The 17,258-nt window shown below is 45.8% G+C and overlaps 1 protein-coding gene across 1 annotated transcript in view; it reads right to left on the bottom strand.

Annotated features, from left to right (window-relative positions):
* Positions 1 to 15,907, bottom strand: part of ADAM19 (ADAM metallopeptidase domain 19) — an 88,561-nt gene extending 72,654 nt beyond the window's left edge. Inside the window, exons 1-3 of the mRNA XM_082453905.1 lie at positions 15,491 to 15,907; positions 12,761 to 12,846; positions 7,912 to 7,982 (exon numbers count right to left, since the gene is read on the bottom strand). Of these exons, the coding sequence (XP_082310031.1) occupies positions 7,912 to 7,982; positions 12,761 to 12,846; positions 15,491 to 15,557 (224 nt within the window). The 5' untranslated portion in view covers positions 15,558 to 15,907. The remainder of the gene's footprint in view (positions 1 to 7,911; positions 7,983 to 12,760; positions 12,847 to 15,490) is intronic.
* Between the last annotated feature and the right edge of the window lie 1,351 nt (positions 15,908 to 17,258).

Below are 17,258 nucleotides of genomic sequence, written 5' to 3'. Positions count from 1 at the left end.
CTGGGAGGATCCCACATGCCGCGGAGCGGCTGGGCCCGTGAGCCACAATTACTGAGCCTGCGCATCTGGAGCCTGTGCTCCGCAACAAGAGAGGCCGCGATAGTGAGAGGCCCGCGCACCGCGATGAAGAGTGGCCCCCGCTTGCCGCAACTGGAGAAAGCCCTCGCACAGAAACGAAGACCCAACACAGCCAAAAATAAATAATAAAAATTTAAAAAAAAAAAAAGACTCCGCGCTCCCAATGCAGGGGGCCTAGGTTCGATCCCTGGTCAGGGAACTAGATCCCACATGCATGCCACAACTAAGAGTTCACATGCCAAAACTAAGGAGCCCCTGTGCCTCAACTAAGGAGCTGGTGAGCCACAACTAAGGGGTCCACCTGCCGCAACTAAGACCCAGCCCAACCAAATAAGTAAATAAATAAATATTTTTTTAAAAATACATTATTGCTAAGGCTCACAAACCTGGATTTGTTTCCTGTGCCTGATGTGTAACAAATTACCACAAACTAGGCGGCTCGAAACAACAGAAAGCTATTCTTTCACGGTTCTGGAGGTCAAGAGAGCAAAGTCAAGGTGCTAGCAAGGCTGCACTCAGTCTGAGAGATTCCATTCCTGGCCTCTCCCAGCTTCCAGTGGCTGCCTGTATTCCTCGGCTTGTGGCTACATCACTCCCATCTCTGTGGTCACACTGCCTTCTCCTCTTCTGTCTGTGAGCAAATCTCCCTCTGCCTTCCTCTTACAGATATACTGGTGATTGAATTTACAGCCCACCCAGAAAATCCAGAATTATCTCCCCTTCTCAAAATCCTAAATGTAGTCACACTTACAAAGATTCTTTTTTGCCCCATAAGACAGCATAGTCTCAGGTTCCAGGAATTAGAATGTGGGTCTCTGGGAGCATGGGTTACATTTTTCAGCCTACCTCATCCCGCAATGAAGTTATTTTCTATTTTCTATGCAGGACATAGAGTATAGTAAGAAACAGACAGACCTGAGTGTGACTCCTGGATCTGCCTGACATTGAGTAAATTACTCAAATTCCTCACACTTGAGTCTTCCCATTTACAAAATATGAATAATAATAATAATATCTTCTAAAAAGAGTTGCCATGCGGATTAAATAAGATGGCATGTGAAGTGCCTCTGCACAGTGACTGACTCTCAGTAAATGCTCACTAAGGAGTGAGCGTTATCGTGAACACAAATGAATAAACAACATTCAGAAGGCGAGTGACTTGCCGAAGGCCACCTAACCAGAAAGTGTCAGTGCCTGGAACTGAGTCTGGATCTCTCTGGCGCCAAAGCCCAAGCATGTTCTACCCTACAGATTAGGCATTTTGGGCTTATGTGCTCACAGCCTTAAGAATCAACACATCTAGGTTATTTCAATTGCGGATGCTACTTCATACTCTCTTCCGGCTACTGTACAGCTGCATCCCTTCAGATCACCACTTCTAGTTACTGAGACTGAGTTTACACAGCCTACCCTAAGAAAGCAATATCATGTTTCCAATGATTTAGAAATACTGGAGACCCTGCTTATGCAGGGGTGCAGTTAAGAGTTTGGCTTGTACAAAATCACATCAGATTGGCTGGCAATCCATTTGGTCTGCAACTCCAGGGGTTCTGGACAATATGGGAATTATAACCGAAATCAATCTCCATCTACAAAGCTACAATTGGAAACTGCATTTCAAACAGGACCATGAGGTCTCTCTGGGGCAAGGTGCCTAGCCCACCACTTAGAATTTAAATCCACATAGGCATTCGCTGCCTCAGAGTCAATGCAGCAGGGTTAATTCCAGTTCCTGATACTTCAAAAAAAATGTTTGAAGAAAATTTCAGACACTCACAGGGAGCTCTCTTCAAATTCTCATGTCCCCACCCATCCATCCAACCGTTTCCTCGGCACCGGTCTCCTCGGGTTATACAACATCAGCTGCGGGGAATGGGGAGCCCAGCTGTGTGCCGAGTTTGGAAAAAACATTCTGAATACTTTAGATCTGCCAAATACTTGGTTAAAGAACGATATCCTCTAATTTCTTAAGCCATGTGTATTTTAAGTGAAATGTAATCCATATGTCTGTGACTCATTTAAATGCACTTCAGTGAAGCACAGTTCACCAAGAGCGCTGGGATATGTCTAAGCCTTTCTTAAGCTTCTCTTTGATCCAGGAAATTGAATTCTGCCAACAACAAATGAAGCTCCTGACAAGAGAGGGTCTAAGAGAGCTGTCCTTTATCCTAGATAAGATGTTAAAGTCTATTCCTCACCCAGGAGGAAGCCGGGGAGAACTCCACAGCCTGGGTGATATGCAGAGTTTTGCTCCAGATCAGCTACGCATCTCCACCAGGCCTCCTTGGAAGAGAGGTGCAGCGGCAAGCGGTGGTAACTAACCTACCCCGTCTATTGCTGAAAAAACTCCTCTTCTGCCTATTTCTCCCCTTCTTGGGTCCTCCAGTATTATACAACTCAAATAGGGATGAAGGGGGAAAAGTCCAGGACCTAGATCACTCCATTAGCAGTGAATGACTGCTAATTTTCCAGGACAATTAATTTTGTTAATTTTGTTGCTTGATTTCCAAGACAACAAAAGCGGTCTCCATCCCTAAGATATCTCTGAGGGACTGATAAGAAGTTAGAGATATGAAGTGAGATGAAAGTCGGAAGTAGTGGTAGGTATAGTAATCAGTAAATCTCCAAATGCCTAAATTCTGCCTTGACCATTACTATTCCCCATGAGGTCTGGAGGTAGATATGCACACAAAAGAAAACAAATATCCATTCTTATTAGCTAGCCTTATACAAACAGGATTTCTCTTTCGCTGAGCTGGAGCACAATGAATGGGGTGAGACCAAAGGACATCTCTCCTTTTCCCAAGCCAAAGCCTAAATCTGGCATCATTTGGACTCAAGGAAGGAAGTCTACTGAAGAGATGAGAGTTGCAGAATGTGCTTCAGAGACTAGCAGAGAGGAGTATATAGATGGCCAAAGATCCTCTGGGCACAGCGCCCACTGGTTGAGCTGCTCATTTGCTTTTGAAGGTGACCTTGTAATGTAGTAATTGAGCCAGTGAGCATCCTGCAAGCAGGTTCAACAGTTCAGTGTGCCCTCCTCTTGGGAGAAAGTGGAGAAGGGAGAGAGCCAGGGCCTGCATCTCCCTGGAGGCGACCAACTCCCCAGATGCCTACAGCTAAGGAAGATTCCATTTGATTTCTGCAAACAAACTGTTGTCCAATATGGTTTCTGGATTGATGAGGCAGTCCTCATCCTGGGGGAAATTATGTGGAGAAAAAAATATTATGGATTTATACCTCAAAACTGTGGGTTGTGGAAATAGCAGCCTATAATTTCTTCCCTGTAATTTCCCTTCTCGTGCTTATGTTGCCTAAACGGTGGGTCCTGGGCCAGCAGTTCATCCTCAACTTCAAGGTCTGTGGTTTTGGGGGTATTTGTCTTTATCCCACTGCCCCCTATTTCCAGGAATGTCTACAGAACTGGAGAGTAAATGCCCTGAGGCAGGGACCTCTTTTCCATTTTCCACTTATGTGCTATCCTTTCAATAGGTAGCACAGGAAAGGCTCTTAGAACCCAACTGGGACAAAACCCTCATTCGACAGATGAGAAAGTTGAGGCCCAGGAGGGCCAACTGGCTTGTTGACCAATTCCACATCGTCTGTCTCTGAGCTCAGTACTCTCTCCACCGTACCACACAGCCCTAATCACAAGTCAGGTTCTCCTAACAACAGCTATGTAGCAACAGTGGCAAATGATGGGTAGGTGTGAGTAAATGTAAAACTAGGGAACATATCAGAGCAGAGTACTACCTTCATCACATACAGGTGAGTCTACAAAAACAGGTGTGGAGCAATATGTAGAGTATAATCTCATTTCTGCTCCTCCCTCAGCACAAAAATAGCAGCCTGGGTGCGCTGCTGTGTGATTGTGCCGATGAGTATCTACGTGCGTCCTCTCACACACAGAGAAAAGGTCCATGGTAGGCTCACCAACTGGTATTGCTACATGTTTTACAATGAGCATGTACTGCTTTTGCAATTAAAAAAAAGCACAGGGGCTTCCCTGGTGGCGCAGTGGTTGAGAGTCTGCCTGCTAATGCAGGGGACATGGGTTCGAGCCCTGGTCTGGGAGGATCCCAAATGCTGCCGGGCACCTGGGCCCGTGAGCCACAACTGCTGAGCCTGCGCGTCTGGAGCCTGTGCTCCACGACAAGAGATGCCATGATAGTGAGAGGCCCGCGCACCGCGATGAAGAAGTGGCCCCCCGCTCGCCGCAGCTAGAGGAAGCCCTCGCACAGAAACGAAGACCCAACACAGCCAAAAAAATAAATAAATAAACAATAATTTAAAAAAAAAAAAAAAGCACAGGCTAGAAAAAAATAGTGGCTGCCATTTACTGGGTATGGAGTACAAGCCAGGCACTATGCTGACCCCTTGACAGGCACCATCTCATTTCATCCTCCCAGTGGCTCTACGGCGTGGGACTCTTATTATACCCCAGATAGGGAGACTGAGGCTTGAAGAGGGCATACGGTTAGTAGTGGCGAGTCAGGATCTGAACCAGGACCCTCCAACATGAAAGCCACATTGAGGTTAGCCCTACGATGTCACTCTTTTCCACCTGCACTCAATAGAGAAAAGAGTGTGTGTCCCCCATGGGAATGTCATCCGTTTATCCCGAGTTGCTTCACAGCAGAAAAAGGCTGCCAGCTGCTGTGCTATGGAAATAAGGCACCTTGGGGTGTCTGCTGCCTGAGCTGAAGGCCCATTTGCTGTGTCCCTCTCTCCTGGCCTAACCCCCATGTTCCTCCATCCTCACTATTCTTGGCTATCTCTCCATGTGTGAATTCCATTAAAGGCCTGCTCACTGCTATTTTGGGCCATGCATTAGCACATGGGCTTTGATTAGACGAGAAAAGGCCAGACACCTCAGGATGATGAAAAAGAAATTAGAAATGTCCTCTCCCTCCCCTCAGAGTCCCAGAAGCCCTTGTCCACAGCTCCTGGGAGGCCTGAGAATCCAATATATGAGGAGACGTAGGTGGGGGCAGGGGGAGGGAATGGAAACCTTCATAACCTATTAGGACCTTTGAACTCGGCTGTTCCTGCTCCTTGGAATTGTCATCTCCCCGCTGCCCACGTGGCTCACTTCCTCCTCTCCTTCAGGTCTGGACTCAAATATCAATTTACCACCTAGGCCTGCTCTGGCCACCATTCCCAAACAGCACCTCCCTCCTGAACCCCTACTCTTCAGAGCCCTTATGTTCCTTTTGTTTCTGCCACAGCAGTTGTCACTGGACCTACTACACATTCACTTGTGTATTTATTGTCCCCCTCCACTGAAATATAAGATCCAGGAAGGCAGAACTGTTTTATTCACAACTATATCTGCAGTACCTGCACTGGTGCCTGGAATGCTACAGATGCATCCAAGATGGAAAAGATAAATGAATCAACTGAGGAAGTTAAGAACCAGAGCCTGAGGATCACTTAGCACAGGGCCTAGTTTCCCCTCAAATATCATGGGATTATAACAACTTTATAATTTGTATAAAATGTGAAAAATCAGAAGAGCAGCACCACCACCCCCCAAGCTGTTTTGAATCCAGACTTGCACGCACCATGAATGAGAGGGCTTTGGGAAGTAAACACACTAGGAAGTCACGTGCAGTTGGAGTTCCGCTTGCTAACACATGTTCAAAAACAAAAAGCCCAATTTAGACGAAAATAGCAGGAAGCCATCCCCAGGGATACCTGGTGAGGTCATATTGCTTGGCTCTGCTGCTTCCATCTTTGTCAAGTCTCCTGCCTGCTGCCAATTCAAGGAGGCCAGGAATCACATCCAGGCCACTGCTGATCACTGGGAAACAAAAGAGCTCCAGGCAACAGACAACAGAACCATATCTCCGGGCTCTCCTCTGGAACCTCAGTGTGGGACCGTAAAAAATCACAATAGTAGTCAAATATTTACTGTGTTCTCTGTAAGCACTTTGTGTACATCACTGTACTCAGCCCTCACAACCACCCATGTGAGGCTGGTGTTACTAGTCTCATTTTATAAGTGACGACACTGAGATTCTAAAAGACGCAGCAATATGCCCCAGGTTACTCAGCTAGTAAGTTGAAACTGGGTTTCTGTGACTCCAGATCCAAGAACACAAATGATCCTCATTTCACCTCTCTCATTGACTTGCTGTGTGGCCTTAGACAAGCGCCTATCCTTCCCTGAGTTGAAGTTTCTGCTTCCATGCATAAGACTGCTGCACTCAGTGTTTTCTATGGCATCTTCATGCTCTAACTTCCTATGACCTCTTGCAAAGACTCCAAAATATGAAGGAAGCATGAATCCTGGGATCCCTGCTTGGCCAGTCCAACTCCAAAGGATTTGCCCATGACACTAACCCCATCACCTAGGCAGCCCAGAGGAAGCTGAGGGGTCAAATGCCCCAGTTGAAAGCAGAATAGGACAGATTAGACGGAGGTGGCAATAGGGAACAATAGACTAGAGCTAGAGGGTTAGGGCCATGAGAAACTGAAGAAGGCCCCTGAGAGAGACTAAGAACAGACCCTCTGGGGGCCTTTCCTGCAAGACCAAAGGAAGACAATGCAAGGAGAAATCTCAGGCAGATTTCTGGGCCTGCGCCCTCTGCAGACACAGCCAGCCGGGTCTATTCCAGGGAAATGGGACGAAAGGAACACATTCTTGGGCTGGTTTTACTCCAGGAGTAAGGTAGGAGGAAAGTAGCGAAAATGATTGAGATGCCCATCTTTCTGGCTTCCCGAAGGCCACCACATTCTGGAGGCAGAGGAAAGACTCGGATGAAGCCCATTACTGCTCAGGCTGCTTAAGTCATACTTTTACTGCACTTCCGACACCACTCATCCTCCTCTGCGAGTGTCCAAAAAGCCCAAATTTGGAATAATTTATATTCTTGCTTTCCACCCAAGCTTAGCAGTCATTCCCATCCTCCTGGATATGGGAAGGTCCCTATCCATCGCTTTCTTGGCAGTGATGCATGTGATTACTCATCTGCTTCTAAGGGACTCCAGAGGCTGCCAAGAGGAGACAGGCAGTTCTGCGAGCCATGCAGCCTTATCTGCAAGGTCTGTGCGGCAGAATGTAAGTGGGACTGTTGGTGGGGAAATATCAGAAGCCCTCAGAGGACCCCGGCCAAGTAAGGAGAGCTCTCCAGTGGCCAAAGCAGATTGGGAATGGCCAAAGAATGGGCAAAAGACACAGCCGTGCCTTATGTCTATTCACCCGCTCGATAACGTGAATCAAGATACAGCTGCACTTGATGGCAAATCAATGTGGAAATATTTCTGGGCCAGGCAGCCACCCAAGAGGAATGAGGTTAGGAAGATGGAGGAACCAGCCCGATGAAGCCAGGAGACTGCTGACCATGCCCTTATTGGCAGGAGCTCAGATGTAGCTGACCCAGAACAGACAGAGCAGCCAGGGTGTGAGCACCAAATCCCAGAACACTCCACCTTGCCTCTCTCCTTTCTGCTGTTTTCCTCTAATCTCCTTCACTTCCTGCTGTGCGCTGTGCTGGAGCTAGTAAGACAGCTGCCAAAGTCCTCCAGCCCATCCCTCCCTTCGTGTCTCACACATACACACACTCACACACTCACGTGCAGTGAACTCTAAGAGGCCCCAGAAATACAGCCTGAGGAAATTCAAGGAAGATGTTAAACAGTCCACTAATTTCACAGCAAGTCAAGAGACTGTGGAAATGCTGGCTCTGTAAGATGCTCCCCACAAAGGAACCCCAGCTTGAGAGCTTGGGTCACTTCGCTAACTGCTTCCTTCCAAAACAGCGGCACCTGCGTCCGGCACTGACATGCAAGTGGGTTGTTTCATTTTAGACAAAGGAGAAGTCCACTTACTCATTCTTCTCCAGGTCCAGGATCAGTTCTCTCCCCTCAGCCATCACCCTGAGCTCAGCTTTGAGTGGATGCTAAAAGCAACAACAAAAGAATGTCAGTTCCTAAAAGCAGGGAACGAGGCTCCCAGGAAGGGGTGCAGGATCTAGCACAGGGCTCTGACCTGGATCCACAGGAAGTGGATCCACAAAAAAGACTCAATCTCATTTCCAGCCCAAACATGAAATATCTTCACTCCCAGAAGGACCCAATTCCCCTCCCCCATCTGCATTCTCCTCAAAGACAAAGGAGAGAAACTCCAAGCCGAAATGTGGTTGTAAGTGCCTGCATGCAGGCCTGGTAAAGGCAAACCCTGAAAAACACAATCTTGGAAAACAAATGTTGTGTGGAGTTAGATCTGGCTTCAAGTGCTGGCTCCGACACTATAGTTGTGAATTGGGCACGTTACCGAACCTCGCTACAACTCAGTTTCCTCGTTTATAAAATAGAGAAGTAATAGTCAACTTTATGGGGATCTTGTAAAGACTAAGTGACATGGTAAATGTAAAGAATTTATTACAGTGCTTGGCATACAGGAAGCCCGTTACATGTTGGCTGTTATCTAAAATACCAGGGAAAGCCTCTTCATCATGGGCTCGTATTTTATTTTATATTGGCTCTCAGTTTGGATACCCCTCAATCATCTCAGAGGAGACAACTAGAAGAACCTCCTACTAAGGTTTTAAAGGTCTGAAAGATACATTTTACACATAGGAGAAAATTTGCTGAGGGCCAAAGTAGCTACACACCCAGAATAGACCATTTAAAGTATCATACAAATGGCCAATAAGCATAAAAAACATGTTCAGCATCACTGGTAACTTTCCCTCACCCAAAAAGATTTTTTTAAGATACCTTTTAAAAAATCAAAGCAACAAAGATTTTTTTAAAACCATAAGTCACAATGCAGTGGAGTATACTATAGAATGGGCACTCTCACACCCTACCAGTGAGAATTTCAATCAATACTGGCTCACCGGAAAATAATCTGTCAGTATAGACCAAGAGTTTAAAAATGTTTAGGCCCTCTAACTCAGAAATACAAGATTCTATCTGAAGGGAACAAATGGAAACACAGGCAATGGTTTATACACAAGGATGCTCATTACTTACAATAATGACTAATGAAATAGAACCCAAATGTCCAAAAATAGGAGAATGGTTAAAAAACTGATAATCCATTCACATGACAAAACATTACAGTCATTAAAAGTGATGACTTTCAATAATTTTTAAATTATCAAGAAAGTACACATGATAATGATTAAGCACAAAGGCTTAAAACATAACACTGTATGTTTTATTCATTCACACTTCTGTAAAGGGACTAAAGTAGAGAGAAATAAACCAAAAGGTTACCATAGTTACTTCTCAGCAGTGAGAACATGAGTTAATTTTATTTTCTTTTGTGCATTTTTCCATGTTTTTATAATGGCTTTATATATATATATATATATATATATATTTTTTTTTTTTTTTGGGCTGCGTTGGGTCTTCGTTGCTGCACACGGGCTTTCTCTAGTTGCGGTGAGCGGGGGCCACTCTTCGTTGCAGTGCACGAGCTTCTCATTGCGATGGCTTCTCTTGTTGCGGAGCTCTAGGCACGCGGGTTTCAGTAGCTGTGGCGTGGGGGCTCAGTAGTTGTGGCTTGTGGGCTCTAGAGAGCAGGTTTGGTAGTTGTGGCGCACAGGCTTAGTTGCTCCGCAGCATGTGGGATCTTCCCGGACCAGGGCTCGAACCCGTGTCCCCTTCATTGGCAGGCGGATTCTTAACTACTGCCCACCAGGGAAGCCCAAGCTTCTACCCCTTTTAAGGTTGACCTCAAAGCTTAGTTTTGGCATGTATGAGAAAGTGGGTCACCTGCTTTGCCACCTCTGGTTGGGGGCCTGCCTCTTCCAAGCACGTTTCTCTTCTTATCAGCTTCAAACCCCACTTCCCATTAGGGTCCTGGGCATCCTTGAAACTTTTGTGCCACTGAGGGCTCTGATGAGATCTGAACATTGTGATCTAGGATGCTTGTGCAACTCTGTCCTTTGCTATTTTTTGCTAATTTATCCTACTCACTTCTTTTAACAAGGGACATTTCAAAAACATGGGGAGAGGAAGTTAGTGGGATGTTTACCCAATAACTTTCACTAAGAAATTCACTTCTCTGTTTCTGATGCCTATTTCTGATTCAGCTCTACCAATACCTATTTCTGGTCGCTGGTCCTTTGCCACTTCACTCTGGGAGGTCTGGAGCAAGGGCCCTGCCCAATCACATTAAGCATCAGAGACACAGTCCCAAGTGGGCATTTGAGGAAAACCACACAGCAACAGAGCTGTATCAATCCCTTATCCAAGAGGTAGGTGGCCAAGAGTCCACACAAAAAAAGGAAAGTTGACACAGATCAAAGCACTGTCACTTCTCCCCCAAAGAGACAAAAGCTGCAACATGAGTATGAATATTTATTTTTAAGCGGGTAATCCAAAAATATTTCTCTAGTCTGGAAGATGCTCAGACACTGATATTTAAAATATGATATTCTTTGTTTCCAGGGGACATTTCAAGTAAAACAATGAAATAGCACTACAAGGATTTTATGTAGCTTCCTTGTCCAGATTCACTCAGTTTTTGTTTTGCAACTCCACTCTGTGCTAGGAAGGGGCAACATCACCTCTCCTAGGAAGTGTAGGAGCTGACCCACTGTTTACACTTCCCCAGGGCAGGGTTACAATGCCTTTCTCTTTTGAGCTAGATTAAATAGATCTTCAGCTCCACGGGGTATTGGAAATCTGTCCTATATATCTGTACCCCCCCTTAAGACATAGTACAATATTTAGCATATAGTGTTCAACTAACGTTTGATGAATGAAGTAATTACAAAATGAGAATAAGATGCCTGAGTGAGACCTACCTCTCCTCTCCCTCTCTGACATTCATTCATTTGTTCTTCAACAAATATTTATGGTGCCAGGCACGGTGCTAACTATTCCTACAAAATACAATGACCCAGATTCTGGGCAGACAATGGCTGGGAACAAAGACAGGATCTGAGCTCCACTTTGTTTCTCAGGCCCTTCCTGAGGATGCCCAGCATCCCACATCTGGAGGGAACAGAGAGGCGTCTATAAAAGTATCAGATCCATTCCTCGGACAATAATGGATAGGTTGGAATATCCAAGATCTTAATTTTTAAAAATAACCTTCTCTAGGACGGCCATCCATTAATTTGTCTAGACTTTTCCTGAAGCTATTTTCAGTCTCTCCTACTTTTTGATGAAATGAACTCCATGCATTTATTGTCTTTAGGATAAAATATTATTTGCTTTCATTTGTCCTAATATTTTCACTGTAAGTTCCCTTACTAAATCCAAATTGGAGCATTTTTGGACATGTCTGTATTACTCTAGCCATAACTTCATGGATTCTGGGCATTTCTACTCTCCATTTACCTCTCCAGACTCAAGGACCACAAGTCTGAAATCTTTCCTGACACAGCTCTCTCCTCCCTCTGCTACCATAATCTGGCTCTTATATGTTGCCCAATAAATCACTGACCATTTGAACCCAAAGGGCTCTTACTAACTACCCCTCCTCTCCAGCCCTCTTCCTTCTTATCCCCTCTAAGCCCTATTTTATAAATGAGGAAACTGAGTTCAGAAAGTGAAAGGTCCAGTAGCTGGTTACTGACATGCAGCAATCACATCTTCCTTTCTAGTTCTTTCTTGTCTCACTTGAGCTATAAGAACCAGAACCCAAGACTATCCTAGATGCACAGATCCTTTTTTTTTTTTTTTTTAATACATTTATCTAATTTTTGAACTCCCTGTCTTCCTGGGTTTTTTTTGTTTATTTATTTATTTATTTATTTATTTATTTATTTATTTATTTCTGGCTGTGTTGGGTCTTCGTTTCTGTGCGAGGGCTTTCTCTAGTTGCGGCAAGCGGGGGCCACTCTTCATCACGGTGCGTGGGCCTCTCGCTATCGCGGCCTCTCTTGTTGCGGAGCACAGGCTCCAGACGCGCAGGCTCAGTAATTGTGGCTCACGGGCCTAGTTGCTCCGCAGCATGTGGGATCTTCCCAGACCAGGGCTCGAACCCGTGTCCCCTGCATTGGCAGGCAGATTCTCAACCACTGAGCCACCAGGGAAGCCCCACAGATCCTTCCTGCAAGAACAGGATAATGTTTTCTGTCTTATTCCCAATTCCCTTGATAAAGCCTGTGCATTCTGCTGGTGTCATGGCCCAAGGAGGCTACTGAATTTTAAGATTATTGGATTTGAAGACAGATTCCTCAGTACAAGGTCCCTACCCTGCCTCTTATTTTAAAAATAGTTTGGGTTAGCATTTTTCTCTCCAAGTATATTATCTCATCAATAAAGTGAAGCAGGGACATCCCTGGTGGTCCAGTGGTTAAGACTCCACGCTCCCAATGCAGGGGGCACGGGTTCAATCCCTGGCCAATAAATAAATAAATAAATGAAGTGAAACACATATGCAGAGCAAAAACTAATGACAAAATTTAATCAATCCCAGTTGAGAGTCGGTGATTTTTGTGACACGTATTTGCCCTTAGCTTATGTCAGCATTAACATGGATTTTCATTTCCTCAACTACTTGCATTTAGAAGTGTTTCTAGTAGGTTGTCACACAGTGAAGGAAAGTCCCATCTGGGGTTTCCAAAACTGGAACACAGAGCAGATAGAGTGGGCCAGAAACGGAACTAATGGTGATAATTGGGCTTCCAGGAAAGTTGAGTAGGTGACCTCAAGCCTCACAAAACGGAGTTGTCAGCTTCTGCCCGTGAAAATGAGATTCTTTGAGTCTTACCTTTTCCCTCAAGGGGCTTTCTGCAGTCTTCCACTGAGGTATTATTAGTTCATGCTGTGGCTGGGGGCTGCCTTCCCCACTTCCTCCTGCCAACACAGGAAGCACACCATTGGAATCCCAGACTTCTGCACCCCAGCTAAGCCAGGCATGCACTGCCAACTGGAAAGACCCATATTGGGTTGTTAGGAGACCTGCTGGATTCCAGGCTCTTGGCACTCACTATGGGTCAGGCACTCTGCTAGGTGCTGATAATATAGTGGTTGGTCTGTGTATACTTCACAAAGTTTACCTTCTAGAGATGGGAAGCGGACAACACAAATATTCTCCAATGGTACAAGAGGGGCATGAAATAAAGAGACGCTGAAGAGGAGGTACCTATTTTAGAGAGGATGATCAGCAAGGATGGCATTTAATTGAGACCTGAGGGACCAGAAAGAAGATGCAAAGATCTAGGGGAAGGGTGTCCCAGGGAGAAGGACCAGCAAGAGCAGAAATGGCCTTGGCCTGTTTAAGGAACAAGCAGAAGTCAGAGGTAGCTAGAACGTAGCAGATGAGAGGCGAAATTAGTAGATATGGTCAGCAAGACAGCCATGGGTCTGATATCACAGAGGGCATGGAAAGTGTCTGGATTTTATTATAAATAGACTTGGAAGGCACTGGAGGGTTTAGACACAGAGCAATATGATCTGTGTTTGGTTTTTAAAAGATCTTCCTGCTGCTGGGTGGAGATGGAGAGGGTGGAGGTGGGGGAGGGAGGCAGGAGTGCAAGTAGAAGCAGGAAGGCAAGGCTGGAGACTTGCAGGAGCCCTAGTGAGAGTTGCTGGTGGCTCAGACTAGAATGACATCAGTAAAGAGGAATGAAGTGTTTGGATTCTGGGTATATCTGGAGGGCAAGCCCCTGGGTATTATTCTCATCGAGTTTCAGTTTTCTCATCTGTAAAATGAAGACAATGATACCCACCTGCCCATCTCACAGCATTACTGGGGAGAGTTACTGTGAAAGTGCTTCCCAATCCACAAAGCATCATGGCGTTAACCTGAGCTTCCTAAGGGCAAGTTTGCTTTTTCATATCACTTCCTACTTTCCAAATTATTCTCACCACCCAGTTCTCTGTACTCAAGACAACCCTGGGAGCTAGGTAGGAGGATTCCTATTTTACAAGAAAGGTGGGCTGAAATCTGTTTGAGGAGACTTGTTCCAGGCAGGGCAGACCTCAAACATTGGTCGCAGGCAATCTTAATAAAGTGGTAATTGCTCAAGGCCTAGGCAAATTAGTCTCCGTAAGAATAGGCCAAATCCACAGGACTCCTGGGGTTGAAGTGAGGACTCCAAAATTTATTCTTTCTAAACCAACCACATCAATCACATAGAATAGAATAAGTGACAGAGAAGATGGCCATAGTTGTTCTGTTAGACTGGCCCAATTATGAGTGATTAACTTTCCTTTGAGATTACTGGTATGATGTATTCTCAATCAAAATATATCCTAAAAAAAAACCTCATTAGAGTAGCATTAGTTTCATCATACTAGTAAAAATGAGAAGCAATTCATTCATTTACTCATTACATATTTTCTGAGTGCTTAACTATATGCCAAATACTATGCTAGGTGCTTGATATTCACTGGGGAATCAGGCATAGTTCCTGATCTAGTGGCTCTGATAAATCTAGATTCTCTGCAACAAAAAGGAATTATGCTATTCAATGGAACATTCAAAGGAATGAAATGATCTTTATGATTGCAATTATTGAAAGCAAGGCTCAATAACAGAGGAACACAGTACATCTTAAGAAAAATTGTTCAAACCTTGGAAATAAGGCAAAAAGAGCAAGCAGGATGTCCTTTCAATGTCACATTTGGAGCATTGTTTAACGGGCCTTCCCACAGATTAGGGAATTATCTAGAGGAATGTACCTTTGTTTGACTTTTTTGTTTCCTATTAATTAAAGGGCTATACTCTGTGAAGTTATCTGTTAACTGTAGCTTTCAGTGAGGTAGAGATGCAAGTGACTTCAGTATAGTAGAAAGATAACTAAGAATTATGGTTATTTGGTCCCATGGAGCATTGACCACTTTTGTATCTGTCCCAGCAAAGGATTTCAACATTCTTTCTCCAATGCTTCTATCACTCCTGTTCCTCTAATGCTTTGAACTAGCTTTACCATTCTATTCACTGCCTCATTAATGAATCAAATCAATCTTTGCCAACCTTTCATCCTATATTTGTATGAGAGTCATGTTTTTAACTTTTTGAAAATTATACTTCTGCGATTTCTTGAAGGAATTTATAGTCATTGAAACCATGTTTTTGGAGAATGTAACGATGTGGCAAATGCTCATAATGTGAAGTGGCATATGCAAGACACAAAACTGTACCTATGGTATGGCTCCAATTTTATCAAAATATATTTATAGGCACACACACAAAGACTGGAGAAAAGAGGAGAGACTAGGAAAGCAGCGGAAAGAAAAGCCAAAAGCAGAAAAACAGAGGAAAAGGAGAGAGAGGGAGGCAAGCCAGGGAGGGACCGACCGTTTTCTGCCTGCTCCGAGTCTCCCGCATCTCCACCACCTCCCCAGGCGCACAACGTGGGAACAAAGCAGGGGCTCCCGGCCTGGGGGCCGGCGGGGGCGCTGCCCCGAGGAGTTGCGGGGGGCGACTCCCAGCTCCCCAGGTCCTCCAACCCACCCATCTCCAAAGCCCCCCGTCCCCCGCCCCGCTACTTACTTGTGGTCCATCCCGGCAGGGCGAGCGCCAGCAGGCAGAGCTGGGCAGCGCCCACGCCCCGGGGCATGGTGGCAGCTGGCCCCTCGCGCACTCTGCGTTCACCAGCACGCGGCCATGCCAGCACCCTAACCAGGCCGCGGCGCTTCTGGAACCCACGGTCGCCCAGCAGCTCCCAGCCCTGCTCCCAGCCATTGGCCGGGACGCTCCGCCCCCAGCTCCGCGGAGGAGGGGCGGGAGGAGCCAGGGGCGGAACCAGCGCGACCCCTGGGAGCCAGGCGAGGTGGGGGCGGGGGAGGGGGCGCGGTGTTCGGCGGTGCTCAGGTGCTGGCGATCAAGGGAGGGCGAGTCCGAGCCGGAGGAAGGGTAGGGATTCACGGTGGGCGCGGCCTGAGGAGGGTCGGGGGCTTGGGTTTGTAGGAATTAAACTGGACCCCTCTGGGTACAGCGGCCCGTTTCCTCTATCCCGCACTGGGCTAGACGCCTTGGGTGACACTCAGAGGCTACTCACCCAGCACCGTCCTCTAGAGGCCGCCACGCTTGGACGCGGGTTCTGAAAGAGTTAACCTGGCACAGAGAGCTAAGTGCTGTATGGAATTGTTTTCTTAGCAGGACACAAATCAGGGATCCTTTCCTTCTGACTGGGAGGAGCGGGGTGGTGAAGGGAGCATTCCCAGAGGAGGAGACGTCTGAGCTCAGGAGGAGGCGAAATGGAGCACCAGGCAGAAAACCCTAGACAAACGGACTAGGGCGGGAAAGTCCATGGGCTGTATTGGGGGAAGACTGGAATTTGGGATGGTTAGGATTTAGGGCTTTGGAGGGAACGGAGGGAGATGAGACTTGAAAATAATAATAATGACTGTCACTTACTGAGGGTTTACTGTTTGCTAGAAGAAGAAAATAATAACTAAGACTGATAGAGCACTTCCTAAGTGCCAGACACTGTCTTCAGCACTTTACATATGGCAACTTATTTAATTAATTAATCTAGGAAAAGAACTACCTTTTATTGTCCTTTAATATGTGCCAGGGACTCTCTATACATCATCTCTTTTCATTAGCCCAATGATCCCCTGGGGTAAGTACTAATAGTATCCTGGTTTAGAGATAGAAAACCAAACCTGAGAGGCTAAGTAATTTGCCCAAGGTCACACAGCTAAAGTCGGAGTCTGGATTCAAGTCCACATCTGAATAACTCCAGAGCCTCTTACAGCACACCTTATTTTACAGATGGGTAAACTGACAATCAGAGAAAACTGCCTTGCCTAAGATCCCTTAGCAAGTTTGGCAAAGCCTGTTTCTAAAGCCTCAGACCTCTTGTCATCTATTCCTTTCACTGAGTCTCCTTCTTCAAACCCAGGTTTTTACAGTTAAACAAGATGCTGTGTTTGGGGGAGGAAAAGGCACTCCTGAAGATTAGTAGGTATGTCTGTTGAAACCACTGGGCATACATAAAAGACACTGCTCTTGCCATTGATGTATTTAGAGGCTGTATTATTCTGTTCAAGCTGTCATAACAAAAAACACAGACTGGATGGCTTGAACAACAGAAAGTTTTTTTTTCACAGTTCTGAGATCAAGGTGTTGGCTTGGTTGGTTTCATACAAGGCCTCTCTTCCTGGCTTGTAGAAGGCATTCTCGCTGTGGCCTCACATGGCCTCTTCTCTGCTTGTGTGATGAAAGCAAGCTCTGCTGTCTTCCTCTTCTTAAGGACACTAATTCCATCAGACAGAGCCCCACTCTTATGATCTCATTTAATTTTTATTACCTC

Source organism: Balaenoptera physalus (genome assembly GCF_965194825.1).
Source record: "Balaenoptera physalus genome assembly, chromosome: 3".
Taxonomy (NCBI): domain Eukaryota; kingdom Metazoa; phylum Chordata; class Mammalia; order Artiodactyla; family Balaenopteridae; genus Balaenoptera; species Balaenoptera physalus.
The sequence above is the reverse complement of the archived record's forward strand: the minus strand, read 5'-3'. Positions and strand labels throughout refer to the sequence as shown.